This window comes from Cygnus olor, chromosome 24 (genome assembly GCF_009769625.2).
Source record: "Cygnus olor isolate bCygOlo1 chromosome 24, bCygOlo1.pri.v2, whole genome shotgun sequence".
Taxonomy (NCBI): Eukaryota; Metazoa; Chordata; class Aves; order Anseriformes; family Anatidae; genus Cygnus; species Cygnus olor.
The window spans coordinates 137,323-163,603 of record NC_049192.1 but is presented as its reverse complement, the minus strand read 5'-3'; the positions used below and the strand labels follow the sequence as shown (position 1 = coordinate 163,603).

The window sequence follows — 26,281 nt, the reverse complement described above, 5'->3', positions numbered from 1 at the left end:
CCCGCCGCTGGGGAGCGGGGAGGCCGCGACGCAAAACCGCTTTCCTCGGCTTCGCACGCAAAGGACGAACCCGCCTCCGCGGCCCGCCACGAGCAGGAGCGCAGCGCCGCCCGTGCGCCAGGGAGCGCCCACAGCCCCCCCCCCCAACCTGACTGCGCCGCCCGCTGAGGCGCGGTCGGCAGGGCGGGCCCGCGAGCGCCCCGGAGGAGGGGACTGAGGGGGCGAGGCGGCACCAGGCGCTCGCTGCGCGGTGTCGCCCGCGGACGGAGCCGTACCGTACCCGGCCCCGGCGCGCGGCCCCGCCGCATCCCGGGCCGTGCCGACAGCTGGGGGGGGGGGGGGGCGGGCGGGCGCGGGGCCCCGCCGTCGTCCCCGCCTCAGCCGTTGCGAGAGCGGAGCGCGGGCCGCACGCGAGTGCTGCCGGCCGCGGCGCCAGCCGCCATTGCGGAGCTGTTCCCGGCCGCGCCCCGCCCCCGCCCCGCGGGTCCCTGCGGCTCGCTGCGGGCTGGTGGCGGCGGCCGCCGCTCTGCGCCCCGCTCCGCTCCCGGCGGTCTCGCGCTCTGGCCGAGGCCGGCTCCTTGTCCTGCAGCCTGTCAGCGGCTCGGGTCCGGGGCGACCGTGGCACCGCCGAAGACGGCAGGCGCTCTGCTCCGGAGCCCGGCCCGGGGAGCCCCCCGCCGGGCGGTCAGCCGCCCGCCTCGCGGGCCTGTGACGGTGCGGCCCGTTCTCGGCTCCCCGGCCTGCGCCGTCGCCGCCTGATCGCGTGTTCGAAGGCAGGTGGCCAGCCCCGGCGTCCTGGGCGTCCTGCGCGTCGGGACCCGAAAGGTGAGGCGAAGGCGGCCCTGGCCCGGCGGGAGGGTCTCCCTCAGGCGTGCCGAGCGCGCGGGAGGCGGTGCGGTACGGTGCCCGGCGTGAGACTGGGAAGTTGCGGGAGACTGCTGCGGACATCGCGCGCAGGACGGCACAAAGACAAGACCTCCCTGATAGTCTTTTATTTCAGGTTATCTTTATTAGAACGTTGCTTCAAATTCACGGCAAAACCGATAAAACACCACTTCAGAACACGTTAAGCTACAGGGAAGTGAAAGCTGATTTCAGCAACAGAATGAACGTCGGCCCTTTTTTTTTCTTTACAGAAAGCTGCTATAGAGGTAATGCTGCTACAGACTTTGCAGTCATACACTGGTGATACCCCAGTTCTGTCCAAAATCAGAATTTGTGCTATAGAAACAAATACATTGCACTGGAAGTGGTTTGTGTTTTGGAGAACCTAGTAGTGGCAGAAGCACCAACAGAGAGGAAGACGTGGTATTGGTAAGCTTTATTTATGTACATTTCTATGAACATCGTCTGATGCTGTTAATCAGTAGCCTCCAAAGGCTGTAAAAGATAGTATTTGAAAGCTTAAGATAACTCAATTTAATTTTCAATACATATGAAATACATTTTGCTATAAAACTATCACTTTCAGTATAAAGTGAAATATGAATCTTCATTGTAGGGATATTACAGGGCTGTGCTTCATCAGCTCCTGTTCAATCTCTGGAAGATATCAAAACTGGCTGAGTTTTTCCTGTAACGAGTGAGGGTCCCACTCAAGTCAGTTACTCAGAAAAAAAGAGACATGATAAATGTGAATAATGATGTTAAAAGAAATAAGGGAATCAACTACTTACATTTTTATAGGTTAGAACAAACTGGCTGACTGGATCAGACTGGAAGAAAATGCATGTGCTCTCAGAATTATCCCCTGGAGGGTTTTAGTCTTTTGTCACTTTCTTACAGCTTTGACAGAACATCTGTATTTCCTGTCCTTGAATGAGTTAAAAAAGGCCTTCAGTTACTAAGATGCAGAGAAATCTGCTGAACAGTACTGCAGATACATTATGTACCTCTCAGCAGCAGGAAACAACGAAAGAGGCTCTATCTCTGGATTCTGCTAAAAGCACTAGCAGATGGTAATACATTGATTTCCATATACCAATAACTTAGAGAATTTAACCAGTGACTGGTATCATTCTGTTCCTGATATGCAGTGCAGATGTCTTATATACCCAGACAGCAGTAAAACCTAGAGTATAAGCAGTCGTTATGCTCAGAAAAACTAATGCACTGTTCAGAGGAGAAAAAAAAACAACACTCTGCAAGATAACACAAGACAACAACTCCGGCAGAAAGTTAGGTTGTTCAAGTCTGAATTTATAGCATATTTCTTTGTACCACTCTTTCCTGTTTTCGTAAGGCACTTGGATGTTTTTGTCCTTTTGGGTGAGTGAGGGCCTTGGGAAGCAATAGAAGTCTCTGCAAACTGCCTTTTATTCAGTGCATCTGAAAAGCATGATTCATCATATTTCAACTTAAACAAGAAACAGTAAGCAAATAAAGAAGCTGCCTCTGGTCATATCATTACATTTTGATGCTACAAATTTGAGAAATGAAAACCAAGTGGTATACGTAGATGTGTTTTTAAAAAAATAGTCATTACATGGGTGGAAGGTAAGAGAGGGAGACAGGATTTTACTGTAAATAAGTGGTCCGTGTAGGGAAATTATTTGGGAACCCAAACCACTGGTTTGCCTTTTGTGGTATTTTTACCAATTGTCAAAAAAAATTACCAGTTGTTAAATGTTTTTAGGGAAAGCTCTCCTGCTCTGAATGGCCAAAAATGACACTATACACAAGTTTCTTCTTTCTGTCAGTCTTACGTTAGGAGAAAATACCCCAGCTGTACACTATCCCTTTTTCTCTTCAGGACAGAATCAGTTGTAGAGATGGTCTCAAGCGTATCTGGGATCCAGGAAATTGCTTTGTTATCAGCTATGAGAAACTTATTTTCTTAGTGTCAACTTGAGACCCTCATGGATTTGCTGCCAGTGTCATTCTCCCAGCTGAGACTTTCTTAAGAGCAGAAAGCCGATCAGGGACAGATTTCTTGGTCTGATACGTACGGAGTAAGGTCCCAGGACCTACTTTTACGTGGCATCCATAGTTAATAAGCTGTGGACAGTGATACAAGCCTAACTCTTCTTTGGTATACGACACAACGTCTCCTGTCATCAGGGGACCTGAAGCTGAGCATAGAAACTACACAGTTGTCAGTGCCTGCTGCATACTCAGCTGATACTGCCTTTAGTGCACAGCTGTCTCAATGCCACTGGATAGTCACAGTTCATGGCTGAAAAATTTGAAAACAGAGATCTACGTAAAAACCATCAAGATACGTCAATTAAATGGGAAACATGGAACAGCAGCACTGTTTCCAGTGCTGAAGTAATAGAAAAGTGATAGGAGTTTGAGTTTCTTTGGGAAATGAGAGATAAATATCATGAGGGATGTATTCTGTGCAAATGTGCACTGGACTGTACACATTTCCTGAAGTCCCATCATATTCTAGTGTAATAAATTACTTGTAAATACCAAGTCCTGTTAGACATTATGGACCATTTCACTGAGATGTGTAATTTAGCTGAATTCTTCCCTATCATACCCACTCTCTTCAAATGGAACAACTGCATCAGAAATCTGAACTAATGCTAATCAGATGGACTGAGCTGGTATGTGGACATTGCTAACAGAAAGTTATTCCCTGAAATGCTGAATTACCTGCAGTAAGCCAAAAATTAAAAGATTCTGAGCCCTTGCTGTGATTTATTACCTCCTTCTGGGGATAAGCTTTCTCCCTTCTAGGCTGCTTTAAAAGGAACACATTCTTATAAATAAATATGAAAAATAGACAAAAATATGGAAACAAACTATGTAAACGCAAGCCCTGAGGTATTTCAAGAACACTAATTTTTATACCTGACACACAATCTACAACTGCCAGTAAGAAAGTTTTCTTTATGGCTCTGTAAAAATGTCCCATTTTTCTTCTCTGTCTTACACCCACAAGAAAAGGTGAGAGGTTGAGGTAAGAGCCCCATGGAAGCTGTGATCGTCGCCGAAGCAAAACCAGAGGATATTAAAGTGCTACATGTCTTTCCCTGACCGTTTTCTGTCTTCAGTTCAGTTCCACGAACCAGTTAGGTTCTACAGGGTATCTGACAAAGCTGCTGCTTTTTTTGATACAGTTTCTACTTCTGCACCAGCATTTTAGACCATATAGAGTCTTGCAGAGTAAAGGGACTTCTGAATAAAGATATTAGTGGCCCCTTTAACTCATAATTTTATTCAATTTATTTATTTATTTATTTTCGTGTCTCAGGCTAGCTTTGGAAGCTTAACCACACCGTGCACTGCAATCACTCCCAAATGACTGTGTATCTTGCCAGCTTCCTACCTCTCTCCCTCTCTTTGTTTAGCCTGGATCTCCTTGGACTTGATTCCTCTTACAGAGCTTTCTGTATTTGCATGAAAATACAACTGGACGTAGAAAAAAAAAAAGAATATTTATATATAATAATTATAATCCAGTCTGTGCATGACAGTGAAGTCACAGAATCACAGAATGGTTGAGGTTGGAAGGGACCTCTGGAGGTCATCTGGTCCAACTCTCCTGTTCCAGCTGGGCCACCCAGAGCAGGTTGCCCAGGACCACATCCAGGCAGCTTTTGAAGATCTCCAAGGAAGGAGACATCACAGCCTCTCTGGGTAAACTGCCAGTGCTTGTTGGGTCTATTCACGTGAAGTTCTTTGGAGCAGATTGTTAAGCATTTCTTTCCTTTTTTTTTTTTTTTTTTTTAATCAAGTCCAATTTTAATAATTTTTTTCTCTTTGGGCTTTGGAAAGAATAGTAACAAAATGGATCATAGGTCTTAGGTTTTAAAATGGCATTTCTTTCTCTGCCAATTCTTGGCAAATGGGCTTGGTATAAAAGGGTTTGAAGCAACCTATGGGTGTGTGTACACTCTTGCATAGTGACGACTCTGGAAGAATATGCATGCAAACGTGCACACACAACTTATTTCATTTGCACATACTTAAACAAGGTACTGCATATACAGATATCTGTTAAATATGCGTACATATATGTAATGAGAGATATGCATGTGCTCATATGATGTCTGTAGATATGTGAACTCTTAATTGCACTTATACAAACATTAAACGAATTAGTCTTAGATGCCATCTTTGCTTTTTTCATTAGAAAGGACATTTTAAAACCCTTTTTGTTCACTTCAGTTTTACTGTAACTAATACAATTCATCTCCTCACCTAATGGGATATTTTCCTCTAAGTATGTTAAAACTATTTAAAATGTATTACAGTTATTAAGTTGGGTAGAAGAGTACTTCTTGTAAAGCTTAGTCTTGAACTTCTGGGACATGGTTGTGCAGTGTAAGTTTTAGATCATTTCTCTTGTGTTACGGATTGCACAGCAGAGAACCATGCTGAATATCATGCCAAAGATCTAGAAGAAAAGGAAGGAAATTTAGGGATCCACTTAAAAAAAAATTATAAAAATAGAACGCGTATCTGAACAATTTGAAGGTTCTTATTGCAGAGTAGCAAGTGATTGCTTCTATTTACAAACCTTAAGATATCAGACAATTAATGTCAAAGATATTTCACTGATACTTAAAGCCAGGATTTTACATGTCCACATTGGTTTCACTGTTCTTTGTTCTGAATGGCCAGCATAACAGCCCCCAAATGTTAATTTTAACATAAACTGCACTAACATCACTAATTGTGACTGTTCGTGTTATGCCTAGCATTGCATCAAAAGCTTCTGATTTTCAGATTGCTTATATGTGGAATATTGTATACACATTTGATTAAGAGAAGAGAATGATTCCAGAGGAATCGCTGGTACTGGTGTTAAGCATTGTGGTTTTACAGAGAAAGCTAAGCTCTTAACAGTTGCTACTCAGGACCAAGACTATACATTAGATATAAAACTCTATTCATGTTGGGGAACTAGTTTACTAGAGAGTATGTTAAAAGCAGAGAACAGTGGGTCTCCAGAGTCTCCAGAAATTTCTTTTTGCCACAATTTTATGTTCCAAAGCAGAGTTAGTCGCTACTGCCTGAGGCTTCGCTGCAAATGATGGGAGATGTCAGTACTATTGGGCAGTTAAATCACTGAGCTCACATCCCCATCCTGCACACCTTAAGGAAAAAGGAGACAGCTGATGAGTCACACACCATGAAGTGTCAGAAACAAGCATGGAAAAATGTACTGATGTGCTTCTCTGCTGAAGAGATTATTGCTTCACAATTTCTACTATGTCGGAGGTGGGAAGCCACAGACGAGATGCTCTAGCGTATTTCTAGTGTATCTTTGTTGAGCATTGTGGTTATTGGAACTCTGTCCTACCAACACTGATGTGCTGCACTTTTGAGTACACCTTCACATTTTATGCAACTTACAGCTCAAGTGATCTAGGATTGTTTATCCGCTCCAGTTACCCTTTACCCACTCCACAGTTTCCATTACATACATAAACCCTTCATCTGCTTTGAACGTCCACATAAATCCATGAACCTCCTACTCTTCAGAGCAGCTAGAAGCATATTTCTTATAAATTTTCCAGCTCCTCATGCTGTTTTGGACTGTTGATGGTTTCTGAATCTGAAGGAGGTCATGGCACACGCATGCTGGAAAATGCTTTCTGTTAAAGCTGTGTTTGATGTAGACTGCCCACTCCTGCCATATATGCCTTGCAGCAGGGTGACATCTACTGGTCACAGCTCTGTCATGAAGGAGCACACCTTGGGAAAACAACAATACATACTTGTGGGAGAAGGTGGAGTGTAAGGAAAGTTTTAATGATGCTTTAATGACATAATTCAGTGAATCGCTATGTATCACTAGGTGCTGTATGTTTAGGAGAGAGATGCTGTTCTGAAAACTGTGCAGTTTAAATCCTGCTCCTTTAACACAGTACATACTGATCACTGGATCCGTGACCTAGAAAATCTTTATATAAACTATCCTTCACATTGAACCAATGCTACAGACAGCATTTTCCTGAAAAGCCATTTCACAGGACACACTGAGGAATCTCACCAGCAGCTGCAAAACAAAGCTATTAATAAGGGATGGGGGACTGGACTCAAATACTGATAAAGAGAGTGAGAGCATGGATTTACTCACTGTGATGCCAGCAATTGCAATTCCAACAATTCCAACTAAATGCAGATTAGCATCAAGTACATTCTGGATTTCAACCAGGCAGTTCTATTAAAAACAAAATTTAAAGATTTTTCACTCCTACAAAAATACACTCCAACTCTATTAATTCTGGTCACTAAACAACAGATGAACATTAAAAAGATTACTGCAGTCTCTGCCCTAACTCTTGTATCTATACTTTGTGTTTTGTTTGACAGCTTTCACAGCATATTCCCTTTTTTAGTGAGACATCAGTACTTGCATGTGCTATTATGTACTTCTTGCCTGTACAGGCTGACACATACAAGTCATCTTACAATCAGTTTTCCCTCAACCTAAAACTCTTTCTGTGATATGCCATGCTAAATAAAGATGTCTGGCCCTTCAGATTGATAGAGTACTGATAAGCAGATTCATCAAATGATAGAAATAACAGTATAATTCTTAACAACAAAATGTCTACTCAGGAATCTTTGTGCAATACTAAGACAGGCACTTGCCAAAATTCAGCTTTCATGGGGTCTTTCATTTGTGACTCCTGTTCTGCTACATCCTTCTCATCTTGCTTTTCAGATGGTGTAATATTATCATAGCTACAATGGGATGCTGCAAGCAGGCTTCAGAAATTAGGGCAGGGTACGTTCCATATGACCTCCAATTTAGTTCTGCCTCTACTTTGTTCCATTTCATACAGAATTTCCTTGCTGGAATTCGTGAGGTAAAAAGGAAGTTCTTTCTTTCTTTTACTTGTAGAATGTCTCCAATTTTACTGAATGATTGACATGAAAAAGTTATTAAAACAACCAGAACAGAGGACACTTGCCTTTGGCATCTGGATATTCTCTGGACAAGGTAATCCCATTTGTTGTTCCGTATTATCTTTACCACAGCATTGGAGCTAAATGAGAAAGAGAGTGTCAAAAGAAGGGGAAATCATACACTGTTTCCTGCTGATAGTGAGTCAATTGATAACAAAAAGTAAGAGAAAAAATAAACAGATCAAGTCATAAATTTATTCCATGTACTAACTGATACCTCTGGTAGAGTTCCAACTGCATGGGTTCTCTAAAATCAATTTCAATTGTCTGTAGCCATAACAGACAAATTCCTACTAAAAAAAACTTCCAGAAGTATCTCATAGCAAAGCAAACAAGTAGATTTTGGAAAACCAGAACCCCAAATTCCAAGGAAATAGGCATGGAGAAAGTAGAAAGTCCAAATAGCACATACATAATTATGGGCAATGTACAAAAGCTACAACTGAGAATTCTAGAATCTCTATTTTTGACAGAATATAGTGCTGGGTTTGGAGACCATAATAAATCAGTGTTTCAGAGGGTTTGTTTTTCCTGTTTGCATGTCTCCCACAAAATGCTTAGAATTCCTCTTTGGGTCAGAAATAACAGCCATGGGAGAAGGACAAAAGGGTCTGAGGTTGTAAAGTGTTTGTTCTAAAGAACGTGGGAATGCTGTGAGAAGCAACAAAGCCAGGGCTTGATCTTTGTGGGAGGCAGAGTAGATAAAGGATGCATGCAAGTGGCATTCAGGAAGTCACAGGTTCTAATGCTGATTCAGATACTAACTCTGGGTGGCCTGAATTGAGTCACAAATTATGTTCTTTTATTTTTTTTGTCTACTTGGTTCAGTCTGTGACAGTCAGTCAGTTACTTCCTGTTGGTAACACTAGTTCCTGGGACATTGGTCACAGGTTTTTCTCTGACAAAATAGAGACTCATCTTTGTACTTCTCTCTGCATTTTTGTGTATTTATTCTTGGACTTTAAAAGATCCATAATAGTCATATCTGCTGCACAACAAAGACCAGAAGCTTTAGCTCAAATTTAAAAGCCTGGCCATTTTAACTTTCAAAAGTAGGAATAACTTGTAATCTAAAACCCAGAATTTTGACGTGGCCATCAGGAAATGGTTGTGAGCCTCTGACTCCATTTTAAGCAACATTCAGTTCTATTCTTCACTACCTCAGTGGGAGGCATTCTGAATTTTAAATGATAATGTGATAGTAGAATAGTAGTACAAGGTATTTAAGCTCAGGAGAACTACTCACAGCTAAGTGGTAGTGATAGATAGTCCTGTTGACCTTCCCCGGGTTTTTCATATATTCATCATAAATGTCTTCATAGATTTTCTGGACTTCCTGTATTGCCTGCAGAAATCAGACTTTCCAAGTAAGAGGCAAATAAGTCTTACCCTCAGTCCAGTGCAGACTTCCAGCTTGTGCCATCAACCTCTGGTGCAGAAAATTATTCTTGGTAAACTGAGGTAGACATGATAGGAAATATGGGAGGTTTTATAGCCTGATGACAATCAGAGGTACTCTGTATGGGTCAGAATCTGCTGTTTTCTGTGCTTTGGTTATATGCTTTTTAGTTGGATAAGTTCAATGCTTGAATTTAATCACCCTTCTCCCAAGAAATACACCCTTATCATATAGTTCCACTTGATGATCCTCATGGATGTAACATTCGACCACACAGATAGTCGTTCTTGAGGGGGCAAAAACTGCATCCCATTCTGAAACCGGACTTGCGATAACACAAGCTCTCATTTACTCCAGATAAGAATGTTAGAGAGTCTTGCTTGCAAAAGTCTCCTGGATACTTTTCCTGTTTATGAGCCAGCCTTTAGGTCCGTCAGCCACAGGAATCTAGAACTGTCCCCTTATTACCTTAGAAGAAGCTTGCTACTCACCACTTTCTTGCCTATGAAAGCGAATACTCCAGCAGTGACCTCAGCTGCAAATATCACCAACAAGCAAGCAAAGAACTGCAGAGGGAGAAGAGAACCTTTTGTCAGTTTACTCTGCACAATGTGCTTTACATGGACTGCCACTCAGCCCCTCATTCTTGTCCAGATCTCAACAGCCCCGCAATAACTGACAGAGAAAACTGGTGAACAGGATCAGTGACAAGGGCATCAAGTCAGGCTTCTTGTAATATGAAAACAAAGGTAGAAATGGCAAAGATTTGGCTCTAATGGTAGTTTCAAGAAAGATGAGGTAATTCTAGGAAATACATTACAGGAGGCAAGCAATGGAACTTCATGTATGGAAGCGATGCAGTAGCATGATGGCTAGAGATGCTAGATTAACCAGTAAAAGGACATAAGACATTTCAGATCTTGGACAGCAAAGGTCCTTCCACTAATGACACAAGACATATGCTTTTGAATGATTTTCCAGCACTTCCAGGCCCTTGAAACCTTTTACTTACTGCTCCAAGTAAGAACTGAGACTCGCGCGCTGCTCCACAGCACCCAAAAAATCCAACCATGGTCATGAGAGCACCTGCTCCCACCAATACATAGAGTCCTGTGGAAAATCAGAATCAGACAAGAATTTAAGAAAGTTTTTCTTTCCAAAGTCTGCTACATATTTTGTCAAAAACACCCATTTGTAAATAACAATGGTCTCTGTCTCTCACAAAGAACATCTGTCACACAGAAAATTTGCTCTCACCAGGAAAGGAAACTAAAGATTTCTTCAGAACTCTTGGAGAACCATGGAGACAAATGAAAAGACTTCCACCTTCCAAGTTTCCTGTTCCCAGGGCAGCTCAGTCCAGGAAGAACATACATTCTACCATCCCAAATCACTTTACAGCTCTTTAGTGAGGAACATAAGGCAACAAATCCAACACTGCTTATTTCTATGAAACCTGGGGCTGAAAATGTCCTGTGCTGCTACGCAGGGGTGGAACTCAGAAAACTACCTGGCAATCTATGTTCTACCAGTTGCCTGGCAGTACATAAAAGAGGACATTTGAAGATCTTCAGGAAAGGTACAGGTATTACAATATGATGTCTCTTTGAAATCAGTACTTTGGCTGGGGAAAAAGGTGAGTGCTACTGGAAAGAAGAGGAAGATTGGGAGAACACCTTGAAAGCTGTTAGAGGAAGTGAATGAAACACTAAATTTGTCAGCTATAGTTCTGAGCTTGGCCACTGCCCAGAATGGAAGCTTGCCTACAATTCAGTGATTGGTAGTACGGCACTTTCCTTTTACAATAACTAGCTGTGTTACTGCCTGCTGAGAAGCAACATTCCAGCATCATTAATGTACATTTTTTCCCCTCCAGTGCATAGATGTAAGTATCAAAAAAATGAGACAGCAGTAGCTTTTGAAGGCTAATAGTATCACTGCATTATGACAAGAAGACTTGGAAAAGTGTTGCCTGAAAATCACAGGACCATACAAATCACATCAGATATTTTTTTTTTTTAAAAGGTGATTCTGTGTTGAAGTAGTAGAGTACCTAAAACTTACAGGCCAAGAACCTTGCATGCTTGGCCTACAAACTCTATCTCATGGTGCATGCTGCCTACATCTGAACTGCAGGATACCCTCCTTATAGGATAAGGGTACCCTTAAGGATACCCTTATTTCAGTAGGCAGCATCAGAATGGTTTTGCAGTAGCCAGTGGCAATACTGCATTGCTTTCATGTTCTGGACATTCACAGCTAAATGTTTTGCAGTTGTTGAATTACTGACCAAAAGATATCTGCATGTGGACAAATTTAATGACATAAAGAAAAAAACAAGTGGATCATCAGATCAAATGCATTAAGAGGATAATGAAGCAATCTATGTGTGAAACTGTCAACAAAGGCCAGGCCTGTCACAAGTACAGAATATGGAATATGGCAGTATAGCCCCATTCTTAGAACAACAGATCTAGGATCCCCGCTGTGTTCAGAACTTGGCAGGACAAAAACTGTAGGGGTAAGGGGATTAGCATTCATTTCTGCCATCTCTAAAGCTGCTGGAAATACTGATTCCCTTCCCTTCCCTTCCCTTCCCTTCCCTTCCCTTCCCTTCCCTTCCCTTCCCTTCCCTTCCCTTCCCTTCCCTTCCCTTCCCTTCCCTTCCCTTCCCTTCCCTTCCCTTCCCTTCCCTTCCCTTCCCTTCCCTTCCCTTCCCTTCCCTTCCCTTCCCTTCCCTTCCCTTCCCTTCCCTTCCCTTCCCTTCCCTTCCCTTCCCTTCCCTTCCCTTCCCTTCCCTCCCCTCCCCTCCCCTCCCCTCCCCTCCCCTTCCCTCCCCTCCCCTCCCCTTCCCTCCCTTCCCTCCCCTTCCCTCCCCTTCCCTCCCCTTTCCCCTTTCCCCTTTCCCCCTTCCCCTTTCCCCTTTCCCCTTTCCCCTTTCCTTTCTTTTTCATACGGGCTTTATCTAGGACAAAGGGAAACCAGAGTACAGAATTTTTCTTTCCTCACTTGTAAACATGAAGTGCTTGATCTGTGCTTAGGTAATACATCCTTTGTGTGTGGTGTTGTTCCTATCAGACGACAGCTGTGTTTGGGCCTTGTTTCTGGGTGCCATGCCAGACGAAGTACCAAAGACTGTGCAGCATCATATAATTCTAGTCTTGGTCTTGTGTGGGCAACATGGAGGACACAGAGATCTGCTGTGCTGATCTACTGCTTGAAAAAACAGCTTCATTTCCTTCCCCAAGCTGTACGAGGGGACGGTGGAGCTATAGACTGTGCACACTAGATGGCACAGTGAGCCTTGCTCTCAGCTTTGGTTACTCAAACTTTTCATCAGAATGTTTAGTATTCTCAATTACAAATTTAAATATTTTAAAATATGACCCAAATCTTCAGGGTTAACAGAGCTGCCAGGACTTACTATTAGCAGACCTTGTGTGACCCAGACTAGAAAGCCCTACGAATGACAGTTTGCAATGATTGTTTGGAAAATGAAAAAACAAACTGACAATATACAAGTGCAGAGGATATAGCCATACTGCCATGCAGGTGCAGCCTTTTTGAAGAAGGCAGACTCCAACCTGCTGCCTGTTCATTAGCTGTCCAGCCACTGTATATTAGCCAGATATCCATCCCAGCTATTGTGATTCTTCTCATCCATCTTGTGTGCTCTGCTTCCTTTCAGGGATTGCTGCTGAGGAAAACATTCTGCTAAATAGTAATAAAACAATTATAATTAATATGGCTTTGCCAGATCTGTGATACCAGATATGTGGGATTTGCTGCTGACTCTGTTGGCAGTCCACATTATGTGTTTTCTAGATTTTTAATATGCAGCATCTTGGGACTTAGTAGGACTGAGCATTCTTTAAGCTAATGCTTGTACACATTCACAGTGCAGTGGCTTTCACTGAGGGAGGGGTATACAAAGATATATGTCACTCAGGAGTAGGGGTCAGCCCCTTGTTGAAGGAGAGCTGGAAAAAGCGCTAGTCTTAACTTCAGTTGCAGAAGCTGCTGTTCAACTGCCAAACACTAAAACTGCCATTTTCTGAGATCTCCATGGTAACAAATGGAGTATAATTATGGAGATGTTTCCTGGGCCCTTTTCCGCATGTCACTTCCTACTTCAGTCCCTGTAATTACTTATTAGGCAACTTAGGAGACAGACTTTTTGATTAGGAAGACTCGAGAAATGTCTTCCCATTTCTTTTTGTTGCTTTGTGCTAGCAAAGACAAAGCTCTCTGAGGCTCAGGGATGAGACCACTTTCAAGAATCTTGGTTTCCTCATGTCTGAGAAACAGGCTTAGCATTTCACTTGCATGACTCACAGCTAAACCACTACCTCAGTTTAGAACTTCCCTTTTAAGGCATGCTACAGGAAGAACTTCTCACACTACTCACTAAACAAAGCTCAGTTTGCTGTGTGTCCTGGTCCCATAGTTTTGCCAGCCAGAAGTTTAAAACCACTTTCTTCCATCTTTTGTTCAGGAGAGTTAATTCCAGAGTTTGTTCTTGTTCAGCCTGGGACTAGTAATTGCTGACACTTAGAGAGTTATTTCTAGCTGAAAAATACTGAGGACATGTAAAAAAAAATACACAGAACTAAATATGCTTTTAGGTGTCTACTATATATACGCACATGTAACCTTTCAAACAGGAGTAAGACACTTGAATTGTAGAATGGACTGGAAGGGACCTCAAAGATCACCTAGTTCCAACCCCCCTGCTATAGGCAGGGACACCCACCACCAGACCAGGCTGCCCAAAGCCCCATCCAGCCTGGCCTTGAACACTTCCAGGGATGGAGCATCCACAGCTTCTCTGGGCAACCTGTTCCAGTGCCTCACCACCCTCATAATTTCTTTGTAATACCTAATCTAAATCTACCCGCTTTTAGTTTAAAGCCATTAGTTCTTGTTCTATCACTGCACCCCCTGACAAAGAGTCCCTCTCCAGCTTTCCTGTAGGCCCCCTTTAAGTTGGCTCAGGTCAAGCTTTTCATCCACCAGTACCCCCAAGTCCTTCTCCGCAGGGCTGCTCTCTATTCACTCATTGTCCAGCCTGTATTCATGTTTGGGATTGCCCTGACCCATGTACCTTTAAGAGTACCTTGTAAAAAATTCAGAGACCAGGTTACTTCTCAGCTTGCACTGAGGTTTCCTAGCACCCCGAGGCAGGTATGATTTTAAGGAAGAATACCAGAGCAACAATTTATGAAACATCCTACATGATGTCAGTATCTGGGACAGGGAGCTACATTTTTTTTTTTTCCTAGTGGGCTGTAACAGCAATGTAGGCACAATCACCTCTAATTCTGTAATGGGAATAGACCTAAACTAAAAAGTGAGTCTCTCTAGAAGGGAAAGAGAAAAAAAAGAGGGTGACAATGATTCATTGTATGGCATCCCTTAGAATCATGGCCTGACCTTGTGACATTGTCCGCTGATGGCTGTCAAACTTGGCTACACAGGATCAACAAAGAAGCAGACAAATCCAGAAATTTGGTGGTATTAATGCCATACATTGCTGTGGGGGTAGTATCACATGTCAGAAGTAACTAAGCTTCACTAAACCCTGTTCCTTTTAAAAAAAGTAGGACGGAAAGCAAAGCTTTAATCAGCTTCTATTCATAAGTGCTTCCATTGTAAAATACAAAGCCTTGACGTGGCCTTCAGCTTGGCATCCACAGCTCAGCAGAGAAAGAAAAAACAGACACACTTAGTTATAGCCACAAAATGGAACACATTTGATAGCTAGAAAATCTGACACAAAGAGCTTCTCCACAAAGCATGGCAAAATGAAATGTGCAAGTCAGGTCAAGGCAGATTTGGGAATACTGTCTAGCTGCAGCTTTTTGTGCAGCAAAAGCAGAAAAGTACAAGACAGAAAGGAAGCAAATGTTTTTGGCCTGTACAATGATTTTTTTTCTTACCTCATTTCGCCTCTGTTCATTTCCTGATTCCTTATTTGGTATCTTTTTTGATCTCTGTCTGCTAATGGAGAGGAGAGTTTCATAACTTACTAGTCGCTGAGTTCATTGTCGTACTGTTTGGCACCACAAATCCCATACAAAAGCAGACATCAGATGAAGAGAGAATACTGAAAACAGGCATATTGCTATAACATTAAGGAGGGCAACCATCGGACCTATAATGACAGAAACCTGCCAACTATGTGGCTACCTGCAACTCAAGAATATTTATTGCATACCTTCATGCTGGACCTAAAAAGCAAGTCACTCTCAGCCCCTGAATGCTAAAGGCATGCACTTGGACAGAGTAACAACTGTCCCTAGAACCAGAGTCCCTCTATGCTCCCATTGCAAAGAATCATGTGATAGGCAGAAGTGTGTACTGCCAATGTTTTACGAGGCAGAAAGGAAACACTGCAACACAAACCAGGCAGATAGGAACCTACTAATGTGAAAATGAAAGCCATTCTTATTTCATACAACGCATGAACTGTTATCACCACCATCAGATATAGTCTGCCAGCCTCCTAGACTGGTAGAGATCTAATTTCACAGTCTGAAGTAGATCACATTCACAAAGTTGGTTTTCTTCAAAATCTTACTGACAGCTATGAGACACAAATCTGTGCCTACTGCAAAGAGTCAGAGCAGACAATTGTATGCTGTCTGTCTGGCTTTATTTCACATGGGTTTCTTGTTTACCTGGCTGCTATGGTCACTTTCCATTTTAAATAGTTCTACTCTTTCTTTTTTGGGCTGAGTAACTAACACTGAACAAAATGCCAACTGTTCATACTCTACTGAGAACACAAGCAGCTCTGTTCTTGGCATAAGTGATCCAGAGGCAGTGATGACAGGAGTCCTAGAACCCAGACACGACCTGAAGAGAGTTTCCTGCAGTTATATGTGAATTACAGTGTTGGAGGCAGATGTGCTTCTCCCTAGATGGACTGAGGCTCTCAGACCCTCAGCAGAGCACCAAGGAACCTGTAGTGCAAGTGTACTGTTGGAAAAAATGAGAAAACACATGTAGGAGTTCGAAATAACAGGCCAGACAGGAACAATTGTATATGTTACATTCTGTGGCAGAGTCAGTTTTTGAAACAGGCTCATTACTGGACATTACCATTTTTGTGTTAAAAGATTTTTAGCATAAATTTATCTGTTAAATACATTTTCAAAACTAGAGAAGAGAGGCAGAGTTCTCTGAAGGAAGATGAATTTCTGGAGAACTGGAGCATACCCTTAATTTGAGCATAATGCACTTACGTAGTTATGTGTTATGTGGATACAATGTGGGTAATCTTCCTGGAACCACAAAAGCATTACAGATACTGGCCAGTTCGTAGGCTTCTGCTGGTACACAATTCCTGAATTTCAGTTTAAAAGCAACCTCACTGTAATAACATCCTGGTTTAATGCCTCTCCCTTCACACAGAATACCAGCATTTGTTACATATCTTGGTCACATGCATCTCACAACTCTGAATAATTATGTCCCAAATTCACATAAGCCCAAATGTATCACATATCACCTTCTCAATAGTCTTCAGTGGCTCTGTCAATGTCTACTTAACCCTATACTAAAGTTCACTGAAGTCAGAGGTATGAGATTGGTATCAGTTAGGTTCTTAAACCCAACAGGCAATTTTCAGTGGGCTTCATTAATGCCAGCAGGATTGCAGATTGCATGCAGCTTGACTAGTGACAGAAGAGCTGATATTAAATCATATTTGGGGCTGTGTGCGTTTTTTAGCATCCCTGCAAAGATGCTACAAGCTGGCTTGCTGCCTCCCGGCACCTTTGCTTATAGGAAACATCTAGCTTCTTAGTTTCTGACTGACAGTGTAATGAAAGCAATTGGCAACATAGGTACATAGTTCTGCACAGAACCATATTCTTTTTATCAAGCATTGCTAGACTGAGGATAAAAGATTAGTAAGTTGACGTACACTCAAAGATGACAAACAGAATCAGCTGTACACAGTGTTGTACAGCCTGCTACGACTATTCACTCATGCGAGAACATTACAGCCTTTTTTGCTTTGGAGCTTTTCCTAGATAATTAAAAGTGTTGAACCTGTGGTGCTGGACTCTGGCCTGCACAACACTGTGCTGCCTCCGCACGGGCAGTCTGACCAGAATAAGATACAACTGCTTGATCACTCACTGAGGTAGGCCATGGAATACCCTACATACTCAGTGAATCATATTGTAAGAGTTCAGCATTTGCAATAACGACACCAGTGTGCAGACACTTAGCATGACTTGCAGCTGCCTGGAGAAAAGAGAATAGGGTGCATCAAAGAAAGAGATGGCGTAACTGTCAGTTCAACTGTTGCTGCTGTGTGGACCGAGCTAGCTTTTTGATAGCTGCACACAGAGGGAGTAGGGTGGGAGAAAGACAAGGATAATTTACCAGGCAAAAAACATAAACTGTATTATCATGCTTAAGTGATTAATTTAAAAAACAACCCTTCTGGATCTCAGCACGTGACACATATAAAACAATTAATCTGAGCTAGATGGACAGATTATTTTTATTTAATTGGCTTGTTAGAATTCTGACTTTGTGGTGGCTTTGTCTTCTAGGTAAGAACTCTGCCTGGTGTGATACTGGCTCATAGGTACTGATTGCTAGGTTTTATGATCCAGCATAGAGACTGAAGACTTTTAAACCCCTTTCACTTTGAGTAAGGTAGTGTTTTTTGGTGGTGGTTGTCTAGATTTTTTTTTCTGGTAGGGGGGTGTTGATTATCATATACCAAGATGATTTTTCATGCAGTAGCTTTCATTTTCCACTCAGGATCACTATCAGCCTTTTCTAAACGAACTTTATTCACTGCAGAAAAGACTTGCACACAGGATGATAGGAAGAAAGACAGACAAACTCACTGCTTACATCTTAGGTGCAGACTAAAAGCCTCTGCAAGGTCTAATGCACATGATGGCAGGAACACTCAATGGTCCTCTTGTGGTTTTGCATCACTATACAGAGGCTACTTTGTCAATAGTTCTCATTTTAGGGCTGATAGAATTTGATAGGCTATGGATTTTGGAGAGAAAATACTGCTGACTAAAAGTACAGTGTTTGACTCCAAAATACGTGAATAGAATATAACAGAATGAGGCACAGAAGCAGAGAATTGTAGTTTACATGGATTTAACTGCTAGCCAGCTCCTGTTTGCGTGGGCACCCATTCCTATGGAGAAAAAATACTAATATCCTTCAACTCCAGACATGACTTCATATCCTAAGGCATGCACCATCTAATTGTACCTTTCAAAGCCAGAATGATCACTCATGCTCTCATAGACCCCAAGAAAAAGCCACAGCCACCCTGAAACTTCCATCCACAGCTGGTCTGGCTCTGGACTGCAGCATGGATCATGGAACATGGGCAAAGAGAGCATAATATATCAGAAAGTTTGTGATCTCTGGCTGTGCAGGAGAAGAAATGACTCAGTGCTACCCATTATGAGAAGAATCATCCAGGTTGATCCATTCACATTCATCATTACTACCCTTATTAACAGGGCTTCATTTTTAGTGCTACTGGCAGTGATGTGACCCTCTCACTTCTTTTATTAGGGGTACACAGAGTTTGTCCTCTGTGTTGTCCATGAAGCCAAAACAGATTTTCCTCTTCATCCACCAAATGCGAAGAGAGGAGAGCAAATGTCTTGAACTATCCTTTAAAAAGCCCCTGTGTTGGTTTTTACTTAACAAATGCTCAACTTGCACTCAACAGGCACTCTGTCTTCCTGCTTGTGGTTTAGGTACTTTTAAATTTAAGAGCATCACTACTACAAAGAACTAAGGAAGAACCAATCAATTGCGAGATAGTAGAAGGTTCATGTCAGGTTCACACAAGCATCTTTCTTACCCTTATGACTGTTGCAGACTTTCCTGCTCAGTAAAAAGCTCACGAGAATCTTGGCACAGGAGCCTCAGAAAGGAGGAGTGAAAGATCTGTTTTCCATTTGGTCAGTACAGTGTCACACACAACTCAGATAAAAGAGGTGACTGCCCAGCTATTGACCTTTGCTTAAAATTATTATTATTTACTGGAATACAGCTAAGAGAGGAATATATGAAATCTACCAGAGCTGAACTGCAGTAAGAAGAGGAAAGGTACGTTTTTGCCTAACTGCCCTGAAGCACATGCACAAAAAACATACTATGAGATGGAGTAACACGAAAATATTGTCATGCCTGCCACTGCAGTGAGAACTCCAAAAGCTGGAACTGGAATGAGAGGATGTCCAATTTTAGGAAGCTACTCCTTGTATATAGTTGAAAACTTATCTTCCAGTCCAGGGTGTGGTACATTCAGTAGATTAGATGGAGACTGCACGGGTCAAAGAGTTCCAGTTTCATCTCCTTATGCTGTAGGTTAAAAAACTGCAAGCTGCAGTGGGGAAGATGGATCACTGAACACAAAACCACAAGCAACAGAAAAGTAACACCACATATGTGCTTGACCTCAGCACTGCTGCCTGCAAGTTGTTCTGAAACCAACAAAAACATTTCAGTGGCTGGAAAAGATGAAGAGGCCTGGTTGCCAAGTCATGGCCCAAACTATTCCAAGGGGTAGAAGAGACAGCTGGACTGCTGCTAAAGAACAAGGCTATTTAGAGAAACTCATTCTGGCCTATTGGAAAATACAAGGATATAATTATCAATTATTTTAAAATAAAACAAAATTTCAGATCCAGGAAAAAAAAAACAACAAAACTTTATAAGGAAGCAACAGAGAGAAACTGGTTAGATTCAGCTGGCAGCTCAGTACAGGTACAAAAAGAGCAGAATATGCTGCTCTTTGGAAGCAAGAAAATGAGATGTTATCCACAAGACGGTGATTCTAGACAGTGCCTCAACCTACAAAGCAGTGCTTCAACCTACAGACATCTAAATGCAGCTGCAGTGTCCTTCCAAGCACTGATGCAGAGCTTACCCGATCACAGGGACTTGGGTTATTACAAGGCAGCCACAATAGTGGTCAGTGGAACAAAGTTAAAGAAATTGTTTTTAAATATATGGCCATGTGTTTGTATCTCCACATCACGTTGGTGATCTGCTTTCTCTTTCAGCCCTTTGGGCAGCTGCGTGTAGTGTAATGCACAATATTCCATATTAAGAGTTGCTATGCAGAATTCTGGCTGTCACCCAAAATGCATGTTACTGTGCAAACACACAAAACCAAATAAACACATGTGCAAACACACAAAACCAATGCTCCTAGAAACTCTGTGAGATGGGTTAAATGCACAAATGTCAAGCGGGACTTAAAGTTGAAGTCTCCTACAGAGCTAAAGCACTTAAGACCATCAAGTGCAGCCTTGTCTGCTGCTTCTGTTGAAAAACAAAACCAACCAACCAACCAACCAACCAACCAAAAACAAAACAAACACAAAAACACACTGGTACTTATCACTGATCTTTTACTATTGCCTTAGTGATTGTTGACCTCTTCAGGTTTCTGACTGGCTGCCCCATCGGTTGTTAAGAATTCATAACAGCATTTAATGTAATTTGTAAGGAGAGAGGGGAGCATATATATTTTTTTGTTTAAGAGACATGCTCCATTCAGAGCACACTGCCTATTATAAAAAAGGGCCAAAACCTTGTCTTAAAGTTCAGCCAAAAGTGCAATTTACAGGAATTCTCAGCATATTTATGTCCTGTTCCTTAGCACTTCCTCTGCTAGCAGTTACATATTACAGCATTCAGCACTATAAATATATGTAATAATCAGCCCAATAGTTGAATGTCACAGTATACGACTAAACTTGTACAAGAACATTCCTCAGGACTTCCCAAAATGAACAACTCTGAATAGCTTTTGTAATTCTTATTCAGGACTGAAGCAGATTAAATCTTTCAAAGATTTAAATACACATGCACCAAAGAATATCTTGTTTATACAGTGTTACAGTCTGCACTGGAAAGCTGTGAAATGACTATGGTGCTTATTCACATGACAGGATTTACTACTTTCTGGTTTCTAACAAACCAACAGTAATTGAATTTGAAGGCCAGAACATCCCTCTATCTTGTTGAATCTTCCGGGTCAAACCTAAGTAGATGAGGCAGGGAAGAGTTTCAAGATACAGCATAGGAAATTCAGCAGGTATAAACTGGATATGGAAATAAAGGTGGTGGTCCCATATGCTGCCAATGTAGCAGCTCAGATGTAAGAGGAAAAGTAAATCATATTTCCTTGTCCCTCTGCATCAGAGGAGATGCTACAGGGTATTTTGCAGCATCCCTCAGGCCCCGGTCAGATTTCCATGTGAATGGTCTTATTCAGTCTCTTAAACTCCCAGAGAAATGTTGCTGGACATAACACTCGACCCATCTATTCCCTCAGTACTGTACAGTCAGATCTGTGCCTCTGGCCCTGTTGCATATGTCAAAGAAGCTTTGGTTTAGGACTTTGGTGTATCAGAGTCAAGGTCTCCATTAAGAAAATGGGGATATTTAAAGTAACTGCACAGCCCAGTCAATATTCCTGCGATGGGTAACTGGCTGCTAGGACATTCTGTGTCAAATTCCATTCTTGTACACCCTGCCAGGGTGGCTTGATGGCCAAGACAGGACATTCACACATGGCATTTATAGATGGCAAAAATGATTGTACCAATTGGATTTTATTGGCTGAGTCTATATCAAGGAGTGAAAAGGGAAAAAAATCTGACCCTTCTTGCGTAAAGACAAGTTGCAACTACCAATGGATGGAGAAATGCAATTGCTGGCAGTCCTAGACAGCTGCTATTTCAGGACTTCTGTAGACATGTAACAGGCTGTGTTTCCCAAAAACCCAACTGCAAATCCCAGGGAGAAAAAAAAAAAGTTAAATGCCTAAATTAGATATGACCAATACCAGTCCTGTGGGCATGGGGAACTTGTCAATTCATGCCTTGGATGAACAGTTCTTGGAATGACTGAACATCATGCAGTTTTCAGCTGTGGAAGGATTTGCTCTGATACTTAAAACCGGGCTAAGGGCCTCTGTGTGGAGACACAGGGAGAAATGGTGAGCAAAAGTCTTACTCCTCCACTGGTACTAGAAGCATTCAGAAATGACACGGTTGTTTCATTGATTAGCAGCTGCACAGAAAACTCTGGAAGGATATATTGATGAGCCCTATGTCCCAGTAGTCTCTGACCCATCTCAGCTTCTACTGCAACAGCATTAGCACAATTCATTTAGGATATGTAGGAATTGAATCGAGTGTGAAAGAAGAGTTCAGTTAGGCCTAAAGAAATTGATGCCAAGCAGAGAAAGGATGAAAGCCACCACCCACATGGCACACAGCACCAGAATATCCGTTTTGTGCAGTTCAGCTCAGGTATTGTTGGCCTTCATATAATTCAGTGCATGAGGTGTGTCATGTGCCCTGGGATGAAACCAAGGCTAATGGCTACTGCCATCACAGGCACTTAAACTTACCAATGAAGAAATACTCTGGAGGCTTTTTGTCTGAAGCAAACTCTGCCATAACCCCACCAAATCGCAGCCATAGACCAAAGGCAATGACAGCCAATCCTGCCAGCTGAAAAATACATAGACTAGTCAATACTTTAATAACAAATGTCTGGAGAACATCAAAGAAGTGTTGTCAAAGAAGTGTCAATAGCAAGTCCCACAGCTCAGAATTACACAGTCAGAAAATTCAGGAAGCTCATGGTAGTATTTGATAACAATGAATTCGGTGCAATGTATTTCGTTCATTCTCTTGGCTTCTCAGTATAGTCGTGCTTATGAATTTACTAGTGGCTTTCAAACCTTTTTGTGTAAGCTCTTTTAGTCATCAAAACTTGGCCTGAATCACAATGGCCAAAGGATTGGGGCAGGGAGGGGCAAGGGTGGTGAGGGAGTCAGTGCCCATGAGAACAGACAGGATGCAAATCCAATGGGAACACTGCCCTCCTTCCTACCAGAAGACCCAGAACTGCACTGTAGCCATACCATATGCAGGAGGCTACTGAGAGCCTCGGCCTGGAGTCAAGATGCTGTTACTGTAGGAAAAACACTATCCAGGGGAGTGCTGCCAGACCAGGAGTTGAGTAGCAGTGGCATGACTCAAACCAAACTTATAGACAGAAATAACTTCATTTGCTTTTTTCAGCCCTCTAATCTGTTTTAGGGCTAAGTAACAGCCCTTTGGGCTAAGAGGTGCCCTTTTCCCCTGTATGAATCTCAGGTCCAGCTCCAGAGTCACGAGATACATGATGGTATGGAGAGGCTAGCTGGACGTCAGTCACACCAAACTACAGAAGATCTTTTGGCCATTTCAGAATTGCTGCTGCTGCTGCTGAATTGTGAGAATGGTTCTGTTTAGATGGTTCTGTTTCTGGCTTACCAGAAATAAAGGCTTATATTGTTCTTAGGGATGTGCTGAAGTAAAGTGTCTTTAGACTGATTCTGACAGGGCATTTTTCCTATATATTGGACTCCCTGTCAGAACTAGGAAATAAAATGATTATTACAGTGCACAATATCTTTAATCACAGAAATAATTAACAAAGAAGCATTGGATACTGTCAAATTCAAGGAAAAAATCCTTTTAATGCAAATGACTAGATAAAAATGACATGTCAGATGAGGGAAAACAGCTATAGACAGTGGTCCCAGACCCACAGCATGCCGGACATTTATAAACCTGCCAGGCAATGGAGAGTCTTCTGGCAGTTTTAGCATCCTGCAGGACCAAGCACAACGCTGTGCAGAGAGAGTCCAAATGGGGGCGACAAAGATGGTGGAAGGTCTGGAGGGGAAGACGTATGCAGAGTGGTCAGGGTTGCTTGGTTTGTTCAGCTTACAGAAGAGAAGACTGAGTGGTGCCAGGTCACAAGGGAGAGCAGAGGGGCAGGCGCTGATCTCTTCCCTCTGGTGACAGCAACAGGTCCGAAGGGAACGGCATGGAGCTGCGACAAGGGAAGGTCAGGCTGGGTGTTAGGAAAAGGTTCTTCACTGAGAGGGTGGTCAGGCACTGGAACAGGCTCCCCAGGACAGTGGTCACAGCACCGAGCCTGCCAGAGTTCAAGAAGCATTTGGACAGTGCTCTCAGACATAGGGTTTGAGTTTTGGGTGGTCCTGTGTGGAGACAGGAGTTTAACTTGATGATGGGTCCCTTCCAACTTGGGATATTCTTTGATTCTATGAATGCTCCCTTACTCTACTGATGGAGGCCCAGAGCCCAGGTCTGCAGCAACCGCCCAACCTGAATGAGGTTTATAAAACACCTATTGCTTACCATATCTTTGGAAGCCTGGTAGGGTGCTTTTTGAGCCTGTCCTGCATTGCCAGGCACTTGATTCAACTAGCATAGCTACAGCAAGCAAAAAAGGCAGGCAAGCATATGGCTGAAGAGCTTGGGATCACAACTTCCTTCACAGAAGGTAAAGAACAAGATATGCCACATCATAGAGTGTGAGAATCCCCTCCCACTCTGGTCATGGCATTTGTACCTCCCCTGCTTGCAGGCTTGGGCGCAGGCTGTGGACTGCTAGGGAGCAGCATGAGCCCCCTCCTTCTAAGTGATTCTGGTACTTTGGATGTGTTTGAAAGGAACGCCCCCAGTCCAGCTGAGAAGATGGTTTCTGCCATTTCAGTGAAAAGGCAGATAACAAAACACAAGTAATTGTCACTCCTGTGAAACAACATTAGACAAAGCTTTGTCCTTCTTACTGACTTGCAGCTGCAGCTGAGCAACATCATTCTGCTCCCAGAGCTTGAGCACAGCAGCACTGTGTACCCGGAGCTTGCAGCGCTGTCACCAAGAGGGAAAAGCATTTGGTTTAACTGTGTTTAATGCATAAAGGAGACAAAAGCACAAAACTGGTTGCCCCAGAGAAGCTGAACAGGATTATTTTGTGACTTTTTTTTTATTATTATCATTATTTTTTTAAACAGAAAGCAAGAAAAAGACATTTAAAAGGCCACATTTCTAATTGTTTTCTAAAGTGAAACTGAAAAGTTACAGGAAGAGAGTACACAGCATATGGGAAAGTGAAAGAAAAATGAAAGGTAACAAATTAAACCGTGCTGTGGAACTGCGAGCCTATTGAAAAGGTGTTATGATTGGAGGGTGGGCATAGCATTCTCTGATCTCTTGAGGGTGTCGCAATAAACACTGTTCTTTACCACATTATGGTAGCACACAGCAAAGTAAGTACAATATGATGCAAGGACTTTGTCTTCCAGGATGAACTTGAAAAAGTAGCAGCTGTTGGCTCACCATTTGAAATGATGTTATTAAGAAGCATCACAATGCTGTGGAGAAGGATTGTACTACATACACTGCATGGGATGCTGGGAGACCCGCTGTGGCCTCCTGTTTGAAAAGTTAGGCTTGCTGGGGAGATGCTCGCTACTTTAAATTGTCATTAAAGAAAGATGCTGTCTGTTCTCAGAAGTGCCTTCATACATCAAGTCTGCGTTTTTCCGGGAGCAGATGTATCTTTATGAAAAAGTCGAGAGCGCTAGCAGGGCGCTCCTGCGGCGCAGGCAGCCTGTCACGCAGCGCTCTTCTGGGGGACTTGCGGACTTCCTCTGGCGTGGGGCAGCCCCGCGGGGCTCTGGGGTGACCCGACGCCCCGTCAGCGCGGGCAGGCGCCCGACACCGCGGCAGCCTGGCCGGCCGCAGCCTGCTGCCCGCGCGCTCCGGGGCGCCCGGCCAAGCGCGCCGGGCTCCGGCCGCTCGAGGCGCCGCGATCCGCGCCGTGCCGCCCTCCTGCCCCGCCGCCGCCTGCGTCCGGCAGGTGCCGCCGCCCCGCCCCGCCCCGCCGGCCGGCGCTCACCCAGAAGCTCAGGTTGAAGACGAAGAGCAGCACCTTGACGCGGCGCATCTCCTCGCGCGCCGTGCCCATAGCGGGCGCGGCTCCGCTGGCAGCTCCCGCGGCGGCTCGGCCCGGCTGGGCGGTGGCTCCGCGCGGGGCGGGGCCGGGGGCAGGTGCCGGGCTGGGCGCGGCGGCGGCGGGGCCGGGGGCGAGGCCGGGGCGGCCGGGGGCGGGGCCGGG

At 43.4% G+C, this 26,281-nt stretch overlaps 2 protein-coding genes across 9 annotated transcripts in view; one reads left to right on the top strand and one right to left on the bottom strand.

Annotated features, from left to right (window-relative positions):
* The first annotated feature begins 361 nt into the window (after positions 1-361).
* LOC121059350 overlaps positions 362-26,281 on the top strand; it is a 143,204-nt gene continuing 117,284 nt past the window's right edge. For 2 of the 3 annotated variants that reach the window (XR_005814540.1, XR_005814543.1), the window contains exon 1: positions 1,182-1,314. The gene's annotated coding sequence lies outside the window, so the exon portion shown is untranslated. Of the gene's footprint in view, positions 826-1,136; positions 1,315-26,281 lie in introns of those variants that run through there. The other variant, XR_005814506.1, reaches the window with a different exon arrangement.
* TSPAN2 (tetraspanin 2) lies at positions 987-26,214 on the bottom strand. Of its 6 annotated transcripts, none has more exons than XM_040536105.1 (9): positions 26,063-26,201; positions 24,083-24,187; positions 22,710-22,812; positions 10,287-10,384; positions 9,766-9,840; positions 9,122-9,220; positions 7,881-7,955; positions 7,040-7,123; positions 987-2,328 (listed from the first exon to the last, which is right to left on the bottom strand). In XM_040536105.1, the coding sequence occupies exons 1-9, from the start codon at positions 26,129-26,131 to the stop codon at positions 2,320-2,322; spliced, it is 717 nt and encodes a 238-aa protein (XP_040392039.1). In that variant the 5' UTR covers positions 26,132-26,201; the 3' UTR covers positions 987-2,319. The 6 variants fall into 6 exon arrangements, with proteins under 6 accessions (XP_040392039.1, XP_040392043.1, XP_040392038.1 ...); XM_040536104.1 differs by lacking the exon at positions 987-2,328 and adding an exon at positions 5,106-5,350 and having other exon boundaries at positions 26,063-26,198; XM_040536103.1 differs by lacking the exon at positions 987-2,328 and adding an exon at positions 6,691-6,958.